We start from the raw sequence: 25,302 nt of genomic DNA on the forward strand, positions 1-25,302 counted from the left end.
AAAATATTTTATTGCACAGCTCCGGGGGTCTTCCGTCTTCGGGGGTCTTCTCGCCGGACTCCTCCGCTATCTTCTTGTAGCTCTTTTGCTAGCGGAGGAGTCCGGCTTTCTTCCTCCCCGCCGCCGGCCTCTTCTCCCGACTTCGGGGGTCTTGTCCCCCTCTTCGGTTCTTCTGCCGGGCCACCGCGCTTTCTTATAGCTCTTTTGCAGGCGGTGGCCCGGTCTTCTGTCGCCGCCTTCCGTTCTTCTGTCGCCGCCTTCCGTTCTTCTGCCGGGCCACCGCGCCTTCTTATAGCTCTTTTGCAGGCGGTGGCCCGGTCTTCTGTCGCCGCTGTCGCCGCCGCCTTCCGTTCTTGTTCTTCTTCTTCTTCTTGTTCTTCTTGTTCTTCTCCAGGAGATGTTGACACGTCGCTCTCTCTGGCCGGAATGCCAGAGCCGCGCTGAGCGGCCACTTATATAGTGACAATGGGGCGGTGTCACATGGTATATGTCACATGGTTGGTCACATGGTGACCCCGCCCCCTTACGATGTCATAGTCCCCATGTGACATCAACCCATGTGACCAACCCATGTGACATATACCATGTGACACCGCCCCATTGTCACTATATAAGTGGCCGCTCAGCGCGGCTCTGGCATTCCGGCCGGAGAGAGCGACGTGTCAACATCTCCTGGAGAAGAACAAGAAGAACAAGAAGAAGAACAAGAACGGAAGGCGGCGGCGACAGCGGCGACAGAAGACCGGGCCACCGCCTGCAAAAGAGCTATAAGAAGGCGCGGTGGCCCGGCAGAAGAACGGAAGGCGGCGACAGAAGAACGGAAGGCGGCGACAGAAGACCAGGCCATCGCCTGCAAAAGAGCTATAAGAAAGCGCGGTGGCCCGGCAGAAGAACCGAAGAGGGGGACAAGACCCCCGAAGTCAGGAGAAGAGGCCGGCGGCGGGGAGGAAGAAAGCCGGACTCCTCCGCTAGCAAAAGAGCTACAAGAAGATAGCGGAGGAGTCCGGCGAGAAGACCCCCGAAGACGGAAGACCCCCGGAGCTGTGCAATAAAATATTTTATCTCGTGTGTTGTTTTTTTTTTGGGTACTTTTATTTTACAGGTGAATGGGTAGGGGTACATTGTACCCCATACTCATTCACATAGGGTGGGGGGCCGGTATCCGGGGGCCCCCTTATTAAAGGGGGCTCCCGGATTCCGATAAGCCCCCCGCCCGCAGACCCCGACAACCAATGGCCAGGGTTGTCGGGAAGAGGCCCTTGTCCTCATCAACATGGGGACAAGGTGCTTTGGGGTGGGGGGGCCGCGCGGCCCCCCCTTCCCCAAGGCACCCCCCATGTTGAGGGCACGCGGCCTGGTACGGCTCAGGAGGGGGGGCGCGCTCGCTCGCCCCCCTTTCCTGGCCGGCCGGGTAGCGTACTCGGACAAGGGTCTGTTGTGGACTTTGGGGGGACCCCCACGCCGATTTTTTTCGGCGTTGGGGTTCCCCTTTAAGTCCATTCCAGGCGGCGGAGCCCGCGACGTCTCCGTCGCGGGCCCCGCCTACCTGCACACGCGCTCGAAATGAGCGGACTGTTGCCTCGTGTGTGGGCGAGTCCGCTCATTTCAAAAGTTGCGCGGACTTAGTACGACAAACAAAGTTTGCCGTATTTGTCCGCTCAAAAAGTGCCGTGTGTGGGCGTGTTCGTTCATTCAAAAGTTTGAGCGGACTGTTTGACGAACTTAGTTTCGGCAGACAGTCCCCGCGTGTGTACGCCGCCTAAGGAACATTCTTCCCACTGATCACCAATGTAAGGGACATTCTTCCCACTGATCACCAATGTAAGGGACATTCTTCCCACTGATCACCAATGTAAGGGACATTCTTCCCACTGATCACCAATGTAAGGGACATTCTTCCCACTGATCACCAATGTAAGGAGCATTCTTCCCACTGATCACCAATGTAAGGGACATTCTTCCCACTGATCACCAATGTAAGGAGCATTCTTCCCACTGATCACCAATGTAAGGAGCATTCTTCCCACTGATCACCAATGTAAGGACATTCTTCCCACTGATCACCAATGTAAGGACATTCTTCCCACTGATCACCAATGTAAGGACATTCTTCCCACTGATCACCAATGTAAGGTCATTCTTCCCACTGATCACCAATGTAAGGGACATTCTTCCCACTGATCACCAATGTAAGGGACATTCTTCCCACTGATCACCAATGTAAGGGACATTCTTCCCACTGATCACCAATGTAAGGGACATTCTTCCCACTGATCACCAATGTAAGGGACATTCTTCCCACTGATCACCAATGTAAGGGACATTCTTCCCACTGATCACCAATGTAAGGAACATTCTTCCCACTGATCACCAATGTAAGGAGCATTCTTCCCACTGATCACCAATGTAAGGGACATTCTTCCCACTGATCACCAATGTAAGGAACATTCTTCCCACTGATCACCAATGTAAGGAACATTCTTCCCACTGATCACCAATGTAAGGAACATTCTTCCCACTGATCACCAATGTAAGGAACATTCTTCCCACTGATCCCCAATGTAAGGAACATTCTTCCCACCGATCACCAATGTAAGGAACATTCTTCCCACTGATCACCAATGTAAGGAACATTCTTCCCACTGATCCCCAATGTAAGGGACATTCTTCCCACTGATCACCAATGTAAGGGACATTCTTCCCACTGATCACCAATGTAAGGGACATTCTTCCCACTGATCACCAATGTAAGGGACATTCTTCCCACTGATCACCAATGTAAGGGGCATTTTCCAGATGACCCCTGCTTAATTTATTTTAGCAAGGGTTCCATGAGAGCAGAAAAAAAATGTAAGGTTCCACTGGTGTAAAAAAAGTTTAGAAAGACTGCCTTAAAAAAAGATAACTTTATGTTCATATTTGACCCCCTCCCCCAAGGTCTCATACTCACCTGAACACACTCCTGACACTGTGGGGCTCACAGGGCATGTCTAGATGAGACCATTTGCCTTATGCCTCATTGTCTACACTCACAGCAACTTGCTGCTTTGTTCTGCACTGAAAATGGCAGCACAGGTTGCAAGCATCACAACGTGGTGCATTTATACAGTTAAAATGAACTGTCAAATTGAATAAAGTTATAAAAACCAAGCACTGCATAAGCATCTCAGCGCACACCCCCTTGATATTCTTTGCAGTGCAGAGCAATGTGCAGCAATGCCCCAATGTGTTTTGCAGTGTGCTGCTAGTAATGGTACATGCACCTTTTTTCGGTACATTATGGTGAGTTAGGCAACTAGTTCTAATCAATGAGCTGCCTTAAAGTGTAAGTTCACCTTTTCAGAAACAACACCCTACGCTCCCTTCCCAAAACCCAACTGGACAGAACTCGCCTAAGCTCTTGTACACACGGTCAGAGATTCCGACGGAATGTGTCCGATCGGACCGTTTTGTCGGATATTCCGACTGTGTGTGGTCTCCATCAGACTGTTTCCGTCAGAGTATCCGACGGACCAAGTTTTCTAACTTGTTGGTAAAATTTTCCGACAAAATGCTCCGATCGGACATACTCCGATCATGTGTAGAGAATTTTGATCGGACCAAGTGCCACGCATGCTCAGATCAAATTCCTACATCAAAGCTATTGGCTACTAGCCTGAATGTAGTCCCATCGTAACGAAATAACGTCATCACGTTCTGAACGATCGGATTTTCCAACAACTTTGATCGACCGTGTGTATGCAACAGTTTCGGACAAAATCAGACGGATTTGGTTGTCGGAATGTCCGACCGTGTGTACAAGGGCTTAGAATGGATTTCCCTTCATTTTGGAGTCACTTCCTGTTGTGTCTGTGCGACTGTCCAGGAGGAGATTTATCCTCACTTTAAAAAGAGATTGCATTTGACTTTCTGTTGGGTCTCTGGAACTCCAAGACAGGTAGTGAAGGGAAATCTCCCCAACAGAACATAGGCAGGAGGGGTTCGAACCAATAGAATTTTGAACTAAAACACACACACAAAAAAAAAAAAAATATATATATATATAGGAAAATACATATTGAAACAGTACACATTCACTTTGAAAAAAAAATAAAAAAATAAAAAAGGTGAGATTACCTTAGCAATAATTTTAACACATTACCGATTCCGATACCGAAGGGAAAATCTCCCCCAACAGAACATAAGAAGTAGGGGTTTGAACCATTCCCTACTCAATCCAAAATAAAAAAAAGGATTTAGCTACACTTTAAATTAATTTACTGTTAAGTCACTGCTTTGACTTATTCAGTTTAAATTTCACCTTGAGATACTGAGCTCTGTAAACAGGCCTTTTACAGCAAAGGAGCAAAGGAATTCCTGGCAGACCAAAAAAAAAGCTCCACCTATTATCTCCAAAAGGAGAATAAAAAAAAAAAAAAAAAAAGAAGATTATAGACAGAATGGAATAAAAAAAAAAAAAATAAATTAGGAAAATACATATTGAAGCAGTACACATTCACTTACAAAAAATAAAAAAATTTCATAAAAAAGGTGAGATTACCTTAGCAATAATTTTAACACATTACCGATTCGCTACACGCTATGCGACTTTCCTCCGAATGTCTTTAAGTGAAAACACCGGCTATTAATGCAAAATAAATATATAATAGAGCGATAGGATAAAACACATGGTGGGAACATAATGTTCAATCAGTTTGTGTGATGAAACAGCAGTCTGTAGAAGTAAAAACAAACTTCTCGGAGAATCGAAACAGTAAGCGCAGCACTTTCTGCAGCCGGAGAAGCAGCGGCGCCCCTCGCGCTCGTGTTTATGGCTTGGCAAGCGTTCAGGAGTCCATGCAGAACGGGGAGGATGACAGACTATAATACACATACTGTAGGTAGGAGGCACAGGATCTCAAGATAAAAACTCCTCACTCTCTCAGTTTTAACACATTTGCAATTAGCATTCATCTCCGACGATAAAGAAAAAACGTATTTGGAAGAGTGATTATTCGTTTAAAATAATATTTGCATATAAAATCCACTAAAAAGTGGACGAGACAGTCTTTAAAAAGTCCAGTTCTGGCCAAAAAAACTTGTTTTTCTCTCATTTTGGGGATTAATACAACCTTTAAGTTATAGGATGTGGCCCAACGGGGAAGATTTCCCCTTACTTCTGTTGGACACCTGTCACCTGGAAAGTAAGTGTACAGAAATCTCCCTTATGAGGGCAAAGACTGCAATAAAATCCTAATATGTAAAAAGCAGTAATGCCCGTACACAAGATCGGAATTTTGGTCGGAAATAGCTCTGATGGTTTTCCCGTCAGAATTCCGACGGGATTTCGCTCAAGCTGTCTTGCATACACACGCTCACACCAAATTCCGACCGTCAAGAACGCGGTGACATACAACAAGTACAGCGGGACTAGAAAAAGGAAGTTCCCAGTAGCCAATAGCTTCCATCTCGTAGTTGAATCGGAGCATGCGTGAGTTTTTGCGCATCGGAATTGCATACACACGATTGGAATTTCCGACAGAAACTTTTGCTGGTGGAAATTCAGCCAGCAAAATTCTGTTGGAGCCTACACACGGTCGCATTTTCCAACGAAAAGCGCTCATCTGTCTTTTGCTGGCCGAAATTCCGACCGTGTGTACGCAGCATAAAAGAGTGTCAGATCGATAGCTAGGAGCCCAAAATGTATTTTCTCTATATATCCAGTGGGATAAGGGCCAACACTTTTCAGGGGTGCAGAAACTCTCCCTTCATCAGGGCCATGAAGAAAATGTTTATCCAATAGAAGAAAATGTAGGTCGTAAAAGGTCTATAAGAAAAAATAAAATCTATTGTGGCCCTTTTGCTACATAAACTTTATTATTTTGTATGTACTTTTTTTATTCTTTCACTTTTTGTAGCCATGATGAAGTGGGGGTGTCTGAAGCCCTGAAACGTGTTGGAACTCACCCTACTAGAGAGAGAAATGAAAATAAATTTTGAGCTTCTAGCTTTTGATCTGTTAATCTTACTGCTTCTTACATATTAGGATTTTACAGCAGTCAGGGAGATCTCTCTTCACTTTCTTTCCAGGTAGAGTGGCTGAACCCCATGAAACGCGTTGGTTCTTTTATCCCTTTTATGATCAAAGAACTAATAAGCGAATGCCAGTTTATTCAAACAGAACGAATGTACATGCCATTTCACTGGAAGAATAGATATGCAATTTTTGACAAGTAGTCCCCATAGTTCTCTAAAATACTGCACGCCATGTATTTATCTTCCATACAATTACATTTTTTAATTCCTTCATTGACCTGCTGATCTCCTCTATCCCCTTTCTATTTGCCTGAACTCTAGCGATGGCTAAATGGCATTTCTCAATGTGGGTTTCTTGATGGTGACAATGGACCACGCCTGTGTAATGTGCATTGAAATCGTCTCTATTGAAAGCCCATGTGACGGGGTGACAATACAAGAGAACAGCTGGAAGGCAAGGACAGAGTTCCCAGTCGACACACTGCATAGGTTAAATGCTTGTGTAGTCTAGGGGTGCAAAGATAAGATGTAGAAGTTTGGTTCTGCTGGGTCCAGAGCTGTTCTCAAGCTCCAGGTGTCCCTCCGTGTCATAATGCGCAGTGCTGAGCTATTAACTCTGCTTTTTACGTGAGAAGCCAAACAAGTGTCCACGACCCAGAGCTGATTAGGGAGGACCAGTTACATGGATGGAGGAAGCCCGCTAAAGTAATACACTGTCAGGAACTGGATCACTGTTGGCGGCACTGTGATTGCTCAACTAGAAGGTTGTAGTTCTGATGTTCACCAGTGGGCGGAGGGACTAAATAGCCTCCCAGCAGCCAGCATCAGGTGAAGATTAATTGCTAGGATCTGCTGGCTGCTGGAAGAGTATTTAGTCCCTCCTTTACAATTTCCTCTTGCTTCAGTGTTTTGCCTGCTAGCCAGATACAAGCCTGCTTACTATACTGAGCCTAAATCCTGCCTGATCCTGAGTCTACTACTGCCCCATATCCAGTACCCTTTTGCCTCTTATCTGCACCCCTTGTTCCTGATCCCAGTTCTGATTTCCCCTTCATGACTGTTCCTTGCACTTTCAGTTTTACTCTGTCAACCTGTGTTCCCCTTTTATTTGTATATATTGTATGTAGTTTTCTAGTTCAGTTTTCTGACACCTGGTTAGTTAGTCTGTTAACTAGGGTTTGTGTCGTTTGGTTTATGGGTCTCTTACATTTTTATGTTTGCTGTGTATTGTTTGCTGGTGTTTGGATGGGTTTTGTTTCGCTATCAATAAATCTTACTTAAATCTTACACAGTCTGGTTTCAGTTTCCTGAGTGCAGCCCACAGATCTGGTCATATATACAATCGCTCCTTTCTCCCCTGACGAAGCATTCTGATGCGAAACACGTTGGAAGGTGTCAGAAACTGTGATGAAATTACACCCACCAATGACGGCTGTTAGTGAGGTGTCTGCCTGTGATTGAATGCGTTTGATTTTTACAAATGTGAGTACCCTTCTATATGTTTAATACCGTAAATACACACTTAGCAGTATTCACGCTATGTGCGTCCTTTGTTGTGCTTCTTCCATGGCAGCTGATGTCATGTGCTCTGGAGTTATTGTATTCTGAGACATTTGATACCTGTGGCTGGGATTCAGTAGCCCTGATCTAGTGAACCGAAGGACACTTGGAGGTGTCAGTCATTCATTGTGGTTTGAACCCTGCAATTGGGGATTCCATTTTCTGGTAAAGGAGCTTAAGTGTGGTGGAGAGCACGTTTGTGTTGAAAACTCAGTACCCTTCACCCTGTTGGTGGAATTGGATTGCATAATCACATGATGGGAAGAACCAGTGGAGTCGCTATGGGGGCACGGATCCCACCTGGGTGACACTGAGCAGAGGGGTGATACCATGGCCGGATCTATGGGGGGGTGCTGATTTTTGTTGTGCTCACACCCCCCCCCCCCCAAGCTGCTGTACCTGGTTCCCCCCCCCCCCCAATCCCGCTCATGGCCATGAAAAGGAGAGAGCAGCTGGAGCAGTGTTCACAGAGAAGAAATAACAGAGAGGAGAGATCCGGGAGTGCGGTTCTGTACTCTCCCCCCCTCCTGACAGCAGAGTGATCCTCCATAAAGAATATGACACAGGATTGCTCTTACATTGGCATGTTCATTTCATGGTGCTGGGAGATGAGCGGTCATTGGAGGAGATTTGGGGGGGCAGGGTGATGAACTGTACAGCCCGATCCTGTGTCATCTGCTATAGGGACAATCGCTCCACTGACAGCAGAGAGAGAAGACAGAACAACCCACACCTCCACCTGGTTTAACCAACTTTAAGTTGGGGATGGGGGGGAGCTTACAGGCCAGGGGAACTATACACAATGAACGGGGGAGGGGGGGATTGTGCTAGGAGAAGGAATGGGGTGATTTGTGCTAGGAGGGGAAATTTGTACTATGGGAGTGGATTGGATGGAATTGTGCGAGGGGGGGGGGGGGGTAATTAGGGGGATTTGTGTGAGGAGGTGGGATTTGCACTATGAGAGGAGATTGGGTGGATTTGTATGGGGGGGGGGGTTAGCACTAGGAGGGGGATTTGTGCTAGAGAGAGAGGATTGGGTACATTTCTGCGAGGAGGGGGGGATTTGCACTAAGAGGGCATTTGGTGGATTTGTGAGAGGGGAGGGGGATTAGTGCTAGGAGGTAGGGATTTGTGCTAGGAGGGTGAAATTGTGCGAGGAGGGGGGTTAGGGGATTAGTGCTAGGAGGGGGGGGGATTTGTGCTAGAGAGGGAATTGGGTGGATTTGTGCGAAGAGGTGGCATTTGCACTATGAGAGGGGATTGGGCGTATTTGTGAGAGGGGGGAGGGTTAGCACTAGGAGGGGGATTTGTGCTAGAGAGAGGATTGGGTGGATTTGTGCGAGGAGAGGGGGATTTGCATTATGGGAGAGGATTGGGTGTATTTGTGAGAGGAGGGCAGATTAGTGTGAGGAGGGGGATTTGCACTATGAGAGGGGATGGGGGGGATTAGTGCTAGGAGGGGGGTTAGTGATAGGAGGGAGGGATTTGCACTATGAGAGGGGATTGGGTGGATTTGTGAGAGGAGGGGGGATTAGTGCTAGGAGGGGAAAATTGTGCGAGGAGGGGTGTTAGTGCTAGGAGGGGGGGATGGGTTACAGGGATTAGTGCTAGGAGGGGGGGGGATTTGTGCTAGGAGGTGGTATTTGCACTATAAGAGGAAATTGGGTGGATTTGTGAGAGGAGAGCGGATTAGTGCTAGGAGGGAGGGATTAGTGTGTGAGCAGGGGGGGCTTGTGATTTGTGCGAGGAGGGGGCATTTGCCCTATGAGAGGAGTTGGGGGGGTGAATGCTAGGAGGAAGGGATTAGTGTGAGGAAGGGGATTAGTGCTAGGAGGGGGGTTAGGGGGATTAGTGCTAGGAGGGGGGATGGGATAGGGGGGATTAGTGCTAGGGAGGGGATTGGCTGGATTTGTGCGGGGAAGTGGCATTTGCACTATAAGAGGGGATTGGGTGGATTTGTGCAAGGAGAGGGGAATTGTGTGAGGAGGGGGGGATTTGCACTATGAGAGGGGGTTGGGTGGGTTTGTGCGAGGAGAAATTAGTGCTAGGAGGGGGAATTTGTGCTAGAAGGGGGGCTATGGGGGGGGGTAGAGTGTGACACCATGTTTTACCGCACCAGGTGACACCAACTCTAGTGACGTCACTTTTTCCAGAACACATTTGGGATCACCTTTGTGTATACATTTACATGAACCAGCATCTCTCATTTAATATTATTTATCTATTTGTATATTGTCACAGGAATTAACACTTTGCATGTATTTGTTGTATTGATTTGCATTGTATTGGATACATGGTTTCTTATCAGGAAGCACAGGATATTTGGTCTATATAAGTTTTTCGACCATCCTATATATTGTTGGCTTAACTACAATTTAGCGCAAAAAAGTTTTATGTTTTTTAGACCTGGTCCTTCCTGCTGCATTCAATATCCCCGACATTCACTTTAAAGCGGAACTTCAGTAATTTTTCCATCTATTAAATCTTCTGTCCTTCTTGTTGTTTTATCTTTGGATAGTAAAAAAAAAAAAATTTCTGCCACTAAATCCCTTATACAGCCCACTTCCCGTTTCTTGTCTGGTCATTCGCCTAGGCTTATGACATCATGCACAGCTCTCTCTCTCGTCAGAGTTTGCCAGGAAGGGAGGGGGGATGAGTCATAAGAGAGCCAATGAGAGATGCAGAGCTCTGTGTAAATCCAGGAACTGAACAGGCAGCAGCTTCAGCTGCCCACAGTTAAAATGGCTGCAGCCAGACTAAGTGGAGGGAGATTTCTGCAGCATATTTGGCAACTACAGAATCACAGTATATATACAATAATATGCAAAGTGGTTGGAGGGAACCTTCAGAATGACAAAGATGTTTTTATTACAAAATTATGTGAGTAGACTGCATTTCCTCTTTAAGCATGGAATTTTCTTTCCTGCAACCACAGGTCAGTGTTGATGATGGCATCCGTCCCGCGGTGCTATTGTGTGCTCCCGGCAGGGGGGTGGGGGTGGGGAGCCGTCAATGCCATGAGAACACAGCGATTATTGTTAGTGGCTATAACAGTGTAAAAATGCGGCATGCTGGTTGCACCCAAATCAAAATCAATATGAGTACAATCAGACTGCCCATAGATGCTGGCCAAGATTTGATGTATCTATGGCCATCTTTAGATTTACGAGCATTTAACCCTTACCGTGCCGGGGGGGGTGCCCAATGCAAGGGCAGCTTATCCCATTCCGAGAGGTTAGCTTCAACAAGCATCTTCATGGCAGGATGGCCAGGTATTATTTAGGATAGTTGCAGTACATATATATATATATATATATATATATATATATATATATATATATATATATATACACACATACATACATATACACATACACATATACATATATACACATACACATATACATACATATATATCTGCAGGACTTTATGCCATTTGCAAACATGTTAAACCTCATACTGAGATTTTCCTGATTGGGTTTAGATCTACTTAATCGAGGACATGGACACGTCCTCACCTCTGCAGGTCAGTGGTCAACCTGTCAATGTTCTTTACAGGAGCTCCAACACTCTCCAGGTATGAAAAGCAGCGAGGTGGGAAAATCCAGGAGCCCCGTTTTTCCTCTATTCAGGATCTAATCTCTTCTGTACGGGATATGAAAAGTTACTATAACAACACAGTAACACTCGGAAAGCAGGCCTTGCATACAAACCAGCGGCCAAATGTTAAGCAGAGCTGCATATCGCTGTGACAATATACCGGAATGGCTCCTCACGCTGCCATCAGCCACGTCTGCCTGGGGGAAATAGGCTTCCTCCGATAACAGAACCGGAGTCGTAGCCTGCAATAGCATCACAGGGGGGCAAAGTGGATATCACCTTTGCCGAGCAGCATATAGAGCAGTGGTTGTCAACTTACAAGGTAAAGATGGCCTCAAATGACAAAGCAAGGTCCATAAAGACATGGATGAGCGAGTTTGGGGTGGAGGAACCTGACTGGCCTGCACGATTACCGATTTTGTGCCCAACTGGTCGAAAAACGAATGAACTGGCCAAATGACCGAATTTCTGATGATTTTTCGGACAGTGTATGGCCAGCATTAGTTCGTAGGTTTCAATATTGAGTTGGCCCACCCTTTGCAGCTATAACAGCTTCAACTTCCCTACAACAACCACCCCACACAATAATCCCCCCCCCCCCCTCCACCAAATGATTTGGACCAGTGCACCAAGCAAGGTCCATAAAGACATTGATGAATGAGTTTGGGGTGAAGGAACTTGACTGGCCTGCACCTGACCTAAACCCGATAGAACACCTTAGGGATGAATTAGAGCGGAGACTGCGAGCCAGGCCTTCTTGTATAACAGGGGTCTCCAAACTGCGGCCCTTTGCTTGCCTTTATCCAGCCCTTGGGGCACTAATCCTCCCACTGATACGAGACACTATTCTGCCATCTAACACCAACAATGGAGCACCATTTCTCCCACTGACACTAATGCCGCTTACACACGATCTGACTTTCTAGCGGACCAGTGTTGGTCGGATAATTCAATCGTGTGTGGGCTCCAGCGGACTTTTTCTTCCCAAAAGTCCGGCGGACCTAGAAATAAGACTTGCTTCAAATTTGTCTGCCGGACCTGGCTTTTAATGGACAATCCGTTCATCTGTATGCTGGTCTGACGGACTAAAACCGACGCTAGGGCAGCTATTGGCTACTGGCTATGAACTTCCTTATTGTACGTCATCACGTTTGAATCCGTCTGACTTTTGGAGTGATCATGTGTGACCAAGTCCATTCGTTTGAAAGTCCAGCGGACCTCAGCTTCAAAGTCCTTTGGATTGTCCGCTGGACCAAGTCCATCTAAAAGTCCGGTCGCATGTACGCAGTATAATAATAGGGCACTATTCCTCCTTATGATACCAATGATGTGACACTATTCCTCTAACCTAATACCAAATGTGGTGATGTTTGCTCCTACTGATGGCAGAAAAATTTCCACTCCCGCTGACCATGATCTGGCCCTCCTAAAGTCTGAAGGACAGCAAACCGGCCCTTTGTTTACAAAGTTTGGAGACCCCTATCGTCCAACGTGCCCGACCTCACAAATGCGCTTCTGGAAGAATGGTCAAACATTCCCATAGACACACTCCTAAACCTTGTAGACAGCCTTCCCAGAAGAGTTGAACCTCTTATAGCTGCAAAGGGTGGGCCAACTCAATATTTATTTTTTACAATAACATTTTTATTGAAGAGAAAGCAGTTTACATACTTCAAAAGGGAACAAATGTAAATATAGTTCAAAACATAACAGTTGTGGGCAAGTCCACATAGATCCAAGAATACTTAGCTTCAAATATAACTTGGGTAAGAAGGTGCATTACAGTGTACGATGTGTTAGCAGAAACTTGCCAACTCTTGCAAGGAATATAGGCCACATAACAGTAGAGTAAAATAAAATGTGACATAAAGAAAAAGAAAAAAACAGTAAAGAGTCTTGACGAGGGTGTCTAAAGTCACAGTGGTCTAGCAGGGGCACTGTGGGACTCATCACATCCAGGTGGGACATAAAGATAATTGACGGGGGGGGGGGATAGTCAATGATCTGGAAAGAGACGGCATCCCACGCTGTAGTGGGGTTTTCACCCTGTATCGTTTTTTTATTCTGTTTATTGAGTTTTATAAGTATACATACAACAGTGGGACGTGTCAGCTGGGACACCATCCCTGACAAGGCCAACGTGGCCCATATACCTAACAGAAATTACTGTCTAACCCCACCCCTACAGGCCACAGCTCGACATAACAACAGGAACTACAGTTTTCCATCATTTAATTAATTGCATTGCTAATGTATACATTTCTGCGGTACGGATCTTAGTGTGAGTTTCTCCTCAGAATAGAAATTAATATGTTTTGATCACATAAGAGAGAGTGCGACTGGTCCAGCGCCAGCGGTCATCATGCCCCCTCCCTTATCCTACTGTGATACTGGAGTTAAACCACAAGTGCCACACTTTGTCAAATTTTTTCATGCAGCCTCTAGTTTCATACGTAGCTTTGTAATACGGTAACATTGAGTACACCGGACCTTTCCAGGAGGAGATGCTCGGAGCCTCTGACTTTTTCCAGGCCATTAAGATAGCCTTCCTTCTGTAGAAGAGGAGTATGTTCAACATTGTTTGTTCGCATAGCACACGTTGGCACAACCTCATTTACTAGACCCAGGAGACAAACCCTAAGCCCTTGTACACACGGTCGGATATTCCGACAACAAAATCCGGCGGATTTTGTCTGAAACTTGTGTTGCATACACACGGTCGGACAAAGTTGTCGGAAAATCCGATCGTACGTAACGCGATGACGTTATTTCGTTAGGACGGGACCACACTCAGGCTAGTAGCCAATAGCTTTGGTCTAGGAACTTGATCTGAGTATGTGTGGCACTTTGTCCGATCTGAATTCTCTACACACAATCGGACAAAGTCCAATCGGATCATGTTGTTGGAAAGTTTTATAGCCCAGCTCTAAAAACAGTCTGATGAAGCCCACACACAGTCGGATTATCCGACAACACGGCCCGATCGAACATTTTCCGTTGGAATGTACAACCGCGTGTACAAGGGCTAATGGTCATTGGTATTGGGACTGATATTAGTTCCGTAATACAAGAAACGACATCAGTCCAAAATCTCTGAATATGGGGGCAATACCAAAATATGTGAACGGCGTCAGCGTGTGAGTGAGATCATCTCCAACATTCCGCCGAGACCGTTGGAAAAATGTTGCCCAGCCTAGCTGGTGTATAATAACTCATGTGCAGAAATTTGAACTGAATCAGCCTGTCCCTTGCGGAATACCAAGTGCTTAAATGGTTGGGTCCATAAATCGTCCCAGTCTTCCCCCTGCACATCTGGAACCTCCTTCACCCATCTTTTCATACATCTGGTGATGGCCAGTGGGGTTACCTTGAAGAATTGTTTATAGGTTGCCGAAAGAGGTTTTGCCAATTCCTCTCCCATCAATAGTGTTTCAAGAGACGAGGGCAGGGACTCCACCCTCAGCTCCCGAAACTGCGTTTGAAAGGCATGCCGAACCCACCCTGTATCTAATTGCAGATAATAGAATACAGAAACACCAGCCAGGGCAACCAAAGTATATAGTTTTTCAGAGGATTCCCTAGCCATGGCCACGTTTCCTCCATATGGTAAATATCCTCTATGGAGCAAAACCATTCAGGGATCGAAGGGGCACACGTGTCTGGGGATCAAAATCTTTGCTGCATTTAGCAGATGTCTGGTTAGGGATTTTTTATAGGCCAACTCAACACTGAACCCTACGGACTAAGACTGGGATGCCAATAAAAGTTCATGTGTGTAAAGGCAGGTGTCCCAATACTTTTGGCAATATAGGTTGTATATATTATAATAATAAATAAAAATGTCAGTTCACTGAAAAAACATACAAATACATTATAATTTCCCTAGAGTATAGATGATATAGGTGAGCACTGCACCCCTAAGAACGATGACGCTACGAGTTTCGTCCCCCGTTGTGTCTGTTCCCACCTTGTCTTCAGGTTAGGGAGAAGCACCATACATCTAATGAGGAGTCCCCAGCTGTGCGTTAGCAGTCTGTCTCAACCAAACGTCACTTTCATTTAATTACTGTAATAAAAATAAATCTGCTGCACCTTCTTCTCTTCCTCAGCAGAGTATAATTAAGATGCAATTAAAACCATAATTCTGCTGATGTTGGCGGCACAGGTTTCTGAAGGTAGGCAATTGGCAAAACGTTTTCCAGCTTGTACGTTAGACAGAAGTCATTTTAACTGATCGACATCTATAGTACAGGGACTCCCACACACTGATGGAAATTCTGCCGGTCCCACATTTCCATATGGCCAGCTTTAGTTGTGAAAAATCTACAGGAACCAGTTAAGCAGGGACCATACCAGATTCGATCCATCTTTGGGCAGGCTGGTTGTACTAAACTTGATCCATCAATCAATTTAAGCACAGCCAGCCTATCAGATTTTTTGCATAGGATTACTGCCGGCAGCTATAGCCACCAGCAGTAATTGTGTTCTCCCAGCAGGGAAGGCTCCACAAAATAGCAAGACGGGAGGAACAGTTCTGTTGACTGTGTTGTTTAAAAAAAAAAATAATCAATTTCCGAAAGAAAAAATCACATCATCTATGGCTTGGTTAACCACTTCAATACCGGGCACTTATACATCTGCCTGCCCAGACCAAATTTCAGCTTTCAGAGGTGTCGCACTTTGAATGAAAATTCATACAATACTGGACCCAAACTAAATTGTTATCATTTTGTTCCCACAAATAGAGCTTTATTTTGGTGGTATTTGATCAACTCTGCAATTTTTATTTTCTGCTAAACAAATTAAAAAAAAAAAGACCGAAAAGTTTGAATTTTTTTTCTGTTTCAGTTACAAAATTTTGTAAATAAGTAAGGTTTTCTCCTTCACTGATGGGCACTGACAGGGCTGCAGTGATGGGCACTGATAAGGCGGCACTGATGGGCACCGATGATGTGGCACCAATGAAGTGGCATTGATAGGCCCTGATATGTGGCACTGATATGCGACACAGATAGGCACTGATAGGTGGCATGGATGGGCATGGATAGGAGGCACGGATGGGCATGGATAGGTGGCACGGATGGGCATGGATAGGCGGCACGGATGGGCATGGATAGGCGGCACGGATGGGCATGGATAGGCGGCATTGTAGTGTGCAGTATTGTACGGATGGATGCCAATCAGTGCCAAATAATGCATGCCAATCAGTGATGCCCATTGTGGGCACTGATTGGCATCCATTGTGGGCACTGACTGGCATCCATTGTGGTCTAGGGTGGCATACCTGGTGCTGGGCATCCCTGGTGGTCTGGTGGCATCCCCGGTGGTCCTGGATGGGCATCCTCGGGGGGGGGGGGGGGGGGGCTGCGCTGATAATCGATCAGCACAGACCCCCCCCCCCCGTCAGAGGAGCAGCCGATCGGCTCTCCTCTACTCGGCTCTTCCTATTTACACTGTGATCAACCGGCTGATCACGTGGTAAAGAGTCTCCGTCAGAGACTCTTTACCGAGATCGTAGTTGATGTGCGTCAGGGGCAGGCAGCGGCTTAATATCCTGATTACGTCATATGACATCTGGTCAGGATATTAAAATCACTTTGCCGCCGTCATTCTGCTATATGGCGGGAGGCGAGTGGGTAGAGATGGGCCGAACACCCCCCTGTTCTAACCCGAATGGCAAACCCCATTGAAGTTTATGGGAGCTGAATGGGAAAAATCAGAAGTGCCCATTTTGAAGGTTTATATGCAAGTAATTGGCAATAAAAGGGGTATGAGGGTTCGGGGTACTGCCCTGGGGGACATGCATCAATGCACAAATTTAAAAAAAAATATATAGTTTTTTCAGGGAGCCATGATTTTAAAGTGACACTAAGGGCCGGTTCACACTGCGACGCGAGGCGAGGCGACACGGCTCGCCTCGCCTCGCCCCCGCAAGTCGCCCCCATTCAGTACTATGGAACCGTTCTGAGAGGAGCGACTCGAGTCGCTCCGACTCAGAAAAAAGGTTCCTGTACTACTTCGGGGCGACTTCGGGGGCGACTTGCATTGACTTCTATGCAGAAGTCCTCTGCAAGTCGCCGCTGAGCTCCCCGCAAGTCGCGGCGAGGTAAGTCGGAGACGCCTCGCCGCGCCTCGCTGTGTGAACCGGCCCTAAAGGTTTGATTTTTTTTTTTTTTAAATAACAAACATGTCATACTTCCCTCTACAGCTTGTTTTGCACAGGGTGGCCCTGAATGGTGTTTTCTGGGGTCCCTCGGCAGCTCTCCTAGCTCCTCCCCATCTCAGATAAACCCCCTAGGAGAAGCACTCTCCGGGGGGGGGGGGGGTTACCTTGCGGGCGCACTCCCGAGTCATGCATTTGATGTCCATAGCTGCCGAGTGCAGGACTCGGCCCCACGTCATTGGATTTGATTGACAGCAGCACGAGCCAATGGCTGCGCTGCTATAAATCTATCCAATGAAGAGCCGAGAACCCCGGGCAGAGATCCAGCACGTTCGTAATGCGGGACTTTCCAGGGCTCAGGTAAGTAAAACGGGGGGGGGGGGGGGGGGGGCGATAATTGTCAGATGTTTTTTCACCTTAATGCATAGTGCATTCTGTGCCCAATCAGGGTGCAGAATGCACTGTGCAGCACACATGGCATTGCAGGGCGAACACCCTGCAAATTCGTGTGTTCCCCTGAACAGGGTGAACAGGCAATGCTCGGCCCAAATTGTTCCCCCAACTCTATTGCCTAAGTTAGCAGTTTGCTAGATAGCATGTTTATTGTTTAAGAAGTCGGCCCCCAGCGCTGGCTTTAGTGTAGAGGAGGGACAGCTGACAACAGATGCCCCATAGTAAGCCTATGGGTGACCTCATCGCCCACGCTCTGCAGCCGGTGTTGGTGATCTCTCCTCTACAATGAAGCTGATGCTGAAGAGAGCCTGTGACCAGACCATCTTCAGAATAGGCAAGTATACAGATCTTTCCTTTTACAGCAGGGGTCTTGAAACTACGGCCCTCAAGTTGTTCAGGAGCTACAATTCCCATCATGCCTAGTCATGTCTGTGTTGTCAGAGTTTTACAATGCCTCATGGGATGTGTAGTTCAGCAACAGCTGGAGAGCCGTAGTTTGAAGATTCCTGTTTTACGGGGTAGATTGAATAGGCTTAGAATGGGGGTGGGAGTAGATTTAAGCTTAGCTAAGGCTTGACATGCCTTCCCTTCCACTTTAAATGTTTTTGTTTTTTCCTTTAACAAAGGAAAATAAAAAATATATATTACAACAGTTTACAAAATCTTAAAAAAAAAAAAAAAAAAAAATGTACTGCTCTTCAAACAGAAGTTAAAGCACTTACCTCCGTTACAAAAAGTGTGCGTGGATCAATGATGTCCAGGAAGTGTTGAAATCTTCCATAGAATGTGCCCTGAGAGAGAAGAAAAAAAACAGAACATTAGATTGGCGCACTTCACCGAATCAGATCACCTGTCCTTGCAACTACGGCACATAGTACTCTTCAAATGCAAACTAGGGAAACACTGTAAAATGTACCCAACCTCAAAAATGTTATAGGGGACGTTTAGAAATATTAAAATTGTGCCCAAGCATTATCCTGATAAGATTTGGAAGCAAGATTCTGTGAGATCACTCCTGCGTTCTCCTTGCTGGAGAGAAAGCTGTAGTTGAGGACCTGCAGTTGAAGCATCTCCCTGCTTCCCTTTCATTCATTCTGTGGATCTGGGTTTCATACTCCTCTTCTGCTGCTCCTTTTTTTATTTTCTCCCCAGCCATCAGATAACCAGGCATGAAGAGGCCCAGTTCTGACATGGCCAAGATGGACAATTCTATACAGAGATGCTGTAGAATAAGGCATGGCAAGTTAAAGCGGAACATCACCCTAAATAGGAAGTAGTGCTTTAACACCTACTTATTCCCCCCTTCATTCCCACTTTTGGAGTTTTTTTTTAATTTTATTTTTTTGGGAGTGGGTATCTAGTTTTAGCTTTTGCGGGTACACTCTGCCTACTGGCTAGGCGATCCACCCCCCCTCCCCTTCCCTTGCCCAAAACCTTCTGGGACACATCACACGGTACCACGTGATCGCTCTGACCAATTGATCAATCACAGCAGATCACATGACAGTTGTAAGCAATGGATGGCTTGCCTTTCGTGTCAGCTATTGTATACAATTGTGTTGCTAGCTGCGATTGGTCACAGTAATCACATGGTACAGACTAGGCTAATTACAGCCCATCTGTACCTGGAAATGTTGAAATCTTCTATAAAATGTGCTTTGGCCAATCACAGCTAATCACAACAACAAAAAAAGACACTGAATGAATCAGTTTCGTTCAGTAAAAATGGTTGCTTATACCAGTAAAATTCACTTATATAAGCATACCTCCCAGCTGTCCCTGATTTGGAACAAAGTCCCTCTATCCCTCTTTCCTTCTCATTTGTCCCTCACTTTGGTTTCATCTATATAGTTTTATATAAAACGCACGATCTATCTTTCAAAAAGTGTTTCCCAGTGCTGAACCTTTCATCCAAATTCTAAATTGTTGTATTTGTAAAATTTCAAAAGCCAATATAAAGGAATAGTAGTTGTAAAAAAAAAAAAAAAAAAAATAAAAAAAAATAAATAAATAAATAAATAAATAAAACCACCTTTTGCGTTTAACTAATATTTTTTGGGGGGAGAATTCTCCTTTGAGGGGGCGTGGCAATGGGTGTGTCCTATGCCTACATACTTTTGCCAATAGAGGTCACTCCCTTGACAACTGTCAAGATGGGCTTCCTGATTCTTCTCCCAAACTTGGTGGATACAGATATAAACAAGCTTTTACCCAATTCCAGCCATTATGTGAATGGCCTAGAGGAGAGGAGGGCAAAGACACAACCATTGCTCCATGGTCTATGAGATCATCACATCTAAGCCCCTTGAGGTACAGCGGGAATGCTACTAATCCCGGCTATGATCAAGCAGATTTTAGGACTTAATGGCAAGTTCACCTAACTCCAAATATCCTGGCCACCCCTCCGGACCCTGCTGCACATAGTCACTGCGGCCAAAAACAATCAATTTGACCCCCTAACCATTAGAAACAAAACAAACATTCAGGAAACTTAAAGACCCACAATAAATGCCCCCGTTCAGGCTGTCATGGTCCGATGAGTTGCTGCTGGCTAGTGAGGGTGCAGGCAGGGGAAATGTTTGTTCAGACCCAAAGCCTGGCCGCCGCACACCTAACCTGGGCTGAGTAGTTAGCAGGTAGAAGCAGCCTCAGCTCAATTCATCCTGACCACACCTTCCAACATGTTTCACCCTGCCTCTGGGGCTTAATCATGGAGGAGGCTGTGCCATCTCTTCCGATTTCTTAAAAACCTCTAGTTAGTTAACAACTTTGAATGCTGTAGGCTCCTACTCTCTTAGTGGTGCTTCCCTGGACTCGGTCTTTACAGGAAAGAGTTAAACAGAGATGTCCAAAGCAGGGACAGACTAACAATTCATGGAGCCCCCCAGGCAATAGGAGATCGTGGGGCCCCCCCAGTGTCCCCGCCCACACTCAAGCCACAACCATATCAAGGTGCCTATTACCTTACAGTGCCCCCTATGTCACAGTGCCCTTTACCTTACAGTGCCTCATATGTCACAATGCCCTTTACCTTACAGCAATGGTGCCCAACCAGTGATCCAGGGGCCACATGTGGCCCATGGAGCTTTCTGATGTGGCCTGTTACCTCCTGATCTGGGAAGACTGGTTGGCAAGCCCAAACCCGCCACCCCAGAGCATAAGTGTTGTAAATGAAGCCAGAGGTAGAGGAAGCAAGCGGCTGCAGAACAGAGTTGCATAAACCGATGCATTCAGTATAGCGCCCTGCCTCCAGGCGGAGCGATACCAAATGCACTTTGCCTGGGATAGCAATAGCTGGTGATACCTGAATGGAAGACTCTTATTACAGGTAAGTTTATTACTATAATCACAGTGTAGATATGTGCATATCTGTTATGCAGTGGTTACTGGGCTGCTTTCAAATTGATCCGCAGGTGCAGCACAGTGTACCTATGGGGTGCCTGCACTAAGCCATAGGCTTCTGTTCTTAGCTGCGGGTTTCGTGCACTACACCTACAGGATATAATGGAAGTCTATGGCAAAGTGCAGCTAACCCACAGGAAAGGGGGTAAACCACAGCGCATCAGTGTGAAAGCAGCCTCAGGCCCCTTTCACACAATCATTCTGACCCAATCGGACCCTCCATTCACCTCTATGGAGCTGCAGATGTAAACAGACTTCTTTTACTTTTACACCCACCTACCTTCAAACCGATCCGTTAAAAAAAAAATAAAAAAAAAAAAAAAACAGAAAGGGATCCGTCCTCTTCGATCTGATCAGAGGGCCCATAGAGTAGAGCGGTCTGTGTCAGTGTCTGCACTACATATGCAGAGTGGACACGGACCCATCAGCCACCCACTCTGCTTATTGTAGCCCATGACTGGTAACCAAGTCACTTAAGTGGCTCTCGCTCTTCAAAAGGTTGGGCACCCCTGCCTTACAGTGCCCCATACATCACAGTGCCCCGTATGTCACAGTGCCTTTTACCCTACAGTGGCCCATACATCACAATGCCCTTTACCTTACAGTGCCCCATACATCACAATGCCCTTTACCTTACAGTGCCCCATACATCACAATGCCCTTTACCTTACAGTGCCCCATACATCACAATGCCCTTTACCTTACAGTGCCCCATACATCACAATGCCCTTTATCTTACAGTGCCCCATACATCACAATGCCCTTTACCTTACAGTGGCCCATACATCACAATGCCCTTTACCTTACAGTGGCCCATACATCACAATGCCCTTTACCTTACAGTGCCCCATACATCACAATGCCCTTTACCTTACAGTGCCCCATACCTTATGTCACAGTGCCCCTTACATCACACATACTGTACCTCTAGGTCTCTGCATGCAAGGGTGATGACTGAGGATGCTGCAAGTGAAAGGAGCCACCCTAAAACAGGAAACCTGGGGCAGAGGTCATGACACCAGCATATACTAGAACATAGACAAGGATGAATAATGAAGCTGCAAGTCAGTAAGTAATTAAATCAGCTGCTGAAAGTGCTTAAATAAAAAAAAACGGAGAGATTATGACCACTTTAAATACAAATTTTAGGTGTTGGGTTTGGGTATGATGCATGGTCGATCAGAAGTAAATCTAAAGGCTAACATATTGGATACCAATCTATTTTCAGCTTCACAATGCTCCCATATTTGGTGAAACGTTACGATAAAATCAAACCAAAATTGGTATTTATACACGTATGACGCTTTTGTACCAGTCCCGGAGGAAGGACTCGGAAAGCACAGATCTTGTATAATATGAAATGCAGCTTTGGATACGGTGCAGTCAGAACACATCAGGGAAGCGGTAATGCGGTGCGTCTTATAGCCGTATCACGGGCAGGCTTCCATAAGGTGGAAAATCACATTAGGCCCTGGAGATGCTGAATCGGAACGCTGCTGTTGTGTTCAGCATACGTGCCGGTCTACAAGCCAGGAGTACAGCCGGGGGACGTTTCCAGGTTACATCAGGCGTAGCCATCAATCTGACCTGATTTCCGGAAATAGTAACACTCGGCTCTGCAGCTAGAACATCAACCTGGATTCCACCGCTGCTTCTGTAGGGTATGCGAACAAAGGCACCGCTTGCTGCTGCTATGATACAATATCTAAAACTTCACTTCTTGTCTTGAGGGTACAACATTTCTCAAAAAGTGAAGGAAATCCCCTCTTAGGCTAGCTATGCTTGCTTAGATTACCCCATCCACACTAAACAGCGTGGATGGCCAATGTATAGAGACAAACCATGAAGTCCCTGGCTGCCTGAATACCAAAAAAAACTGATGGCACCTGATAGGATACAGTGACAGTTTTGCAAATGACTCAATCGATCTTTCAATTGACTTTCATCAACAGGGCCACCAAAACACACATATGACTATTGTATGTAGATAATACCTGTGTTCTGACATATAGCATCCGGCCATCTAAAAGTGTCCGCCCCGTACTGCGCAGGCGCAGCACGGAGCAGAAAGATTCGGAAAATCTCTGAAGATGAACGGCGCCTGCGCCGTGAGTCGAGGTGCAAGCCCCAAAATCCAAGTGGACATAGGGCTGCACATATTAGAGGGCCCCTCGCAGGCTCGCTTCGCTCGCCACGCTTCGGGCACAGACTCGCAGCGCTCGGCTCTTTTTATTCTAACTATGTCCACTTGGATGGTGGGGCTAGAACTTGGACTCATGGCGCAGGCGCCGTTCATCTTCGGCCAATTACGGAAGTACACAACGGACACTATTCGATGGGGGATATCATGTGATAGGACACTGGCTCAACCCAGAGCTCAGCTTTAAACAATAATTTATCTACCCAACTCTAGTTAACCCTAAAAAGTTCCTTAGAGTGCATCCAAAGCCACCTTTCCACCATCACCAAAGACAGCTAAGAGAGATTTCTTAGCAGTTCCTGTTGTGTCTACAGGACAGGAAATAAAAGGGAAATTCCCCCAGTTGGAGAAAGACCAAAAAAAAATAAAAATATCCATCAATGGTATTCTCGGCATCCTTGCCAGGACGTCCAAGGGTGCCCGAAGAAGGCCCACCAAGACTTCCAAGGGTGCCTGAAGAAGGCCCGCCAGGACTTCCAAGGGTATTAGTAGAATCCCAAACAGGACTTTCAAATGGAGCTTAAAGAATCCCTGCCAGGACTTCCTGAGTTCCCAGCAACAACGTTTGAGGTGTTCTATAACCACCAAGGGTATCTAAACCTTTGGCGTGGCTGTTGTCATGTCTTATCCCCAATTACCTAAACGCTAAATAATAATAAATACTTGCCTGACTGTTGCCAACTTAGATTGACCTGAGCACTTTCTTGCTTACTGCCAGCTTAGACCTTTGTATGGACCTCACTATGCCCTCACCTGCCATCTGCTTGACCACTGCCTGTACCTGACCACTCATCTCCAGCCCTGTAAACAGTCTTTGCACTATAGCCTTTCCATTCCAGCAACCTGTAGGTTGCGGGGTGATTCTTAGGGTCACAACCTGTTGATGATTTGTAGATGTAGATGTAATCTGGAACCTAGGGTCTCCAGTCCATCTCCACCTTTAGGAGCTCCTGTGAACAACAAATGTGGCTTAGACCCTGTGGCATTCATCATAGCCACCATGCTTTGGATAACACAATTTTAAAAATCCATTTATAAAGCAATGAATCCGACATTCACCCAACATTCATTGCAAGTAAATCTTCCAAGTGCATAGGTTTTAAAGTGGTTGTAAACCCTCCCTAGTGACTTAACTATAGGTAAGTCTAGAATAAGGCTTACATATGGGTAGTGGAAATATCTCCTAAATGTGCGCCGTTTAGGAGATATTTCACTTGAAGTGCGCCGATGATGTAATCGGCACATGCGTTGTGAAGAAATGGACCTCCGTGACGTTTCTTCCCCAGCGTGTGCCATTACTGACGGCTCCTGTGCACATGCACAGGAGTGACGTCACACAGCTATGGCCAGTCACAGAGCCAGAGTCCGTGGCCCCCTGGAAGAAAGATGGACGCAGCCTGCACAGGGGACATCGATGGATTTGTTTGCAGGTAAGTGTCACATAATGGGCTAGCATGCGATACATATGGCCAGCAGTAGTCCGTAGGTTTCAATATTGAGTCGACCCACCCTTTGCAGCTATAACAGCTTTAACATCCCCACACCATAATCCCCCCCCCCCCTCCCCATCAAATGATTTGGACCAGTACACAAAGCAAGGTCCATAAAGACATGGATGATGGAGTTTGGGGTGAAGTAACTTGACTGGCCTGCCTCAACCCGACAGAATACCTTTGGAATGAATAAGAGTGTAGACTGCAAGCCAGGCCTTCTCTTCTACATCAGTGCCTGATCTCACAAATGTGCTTCTGGAAGAATGGTCAAACATTCCCATAGACACACTCCTAAACCTTGTGGACGGCCTTCTCAGAAGAGTTAAAGCTGTTATAGCTGCAAAGGGTAGGCCAACTCAATATTGAACCCTACGGACTAAGACTAGGATGCCATTAAAGTTCAGTTCTCGGCAGGC

At 46.3% G+C, this 25,302-nt stretch overlaps 1 protein-coding gene across 1 annotated transcript in view; it reads right to left on the bottom strand.

The window, feature by feature from the left end:
- The window catches only part of SFXN5 (sideroflexin 5), a 447,465-nt gene that overhangs the window by 394,364 nt on the left and 27,799 nt on the right, over positions 1-25,302 (bottom strand). The window contains exon 2 of the mRNA XM_077478081.1: positions 18,514-18,582. Coding sequence (XP_077334207.1) covers positions 18,514-18,582 — 69 coding nt within the window. The remainder of the gene's footprint in view (positions 1-18,513; positions 18,583-25,302) is intronic.

Source organism: Lithobates pipiens, unplaced genomic scaffold, assembly GCF_037356315.1.
Source record: "Lithobates pipiens isolate NorthernLeopardFrog02 unplaced genomic scaffold, aLitPip1_a1.2 Scaffold_13, whole genome shotgun sequence".
NCBI classification, from domain to species: domain Eukaryota; kingdom Metazoa; phylum Chordata; class Amphibia; order Anura; family Ranidae; genus Lithobates; species Lithobates pipiens.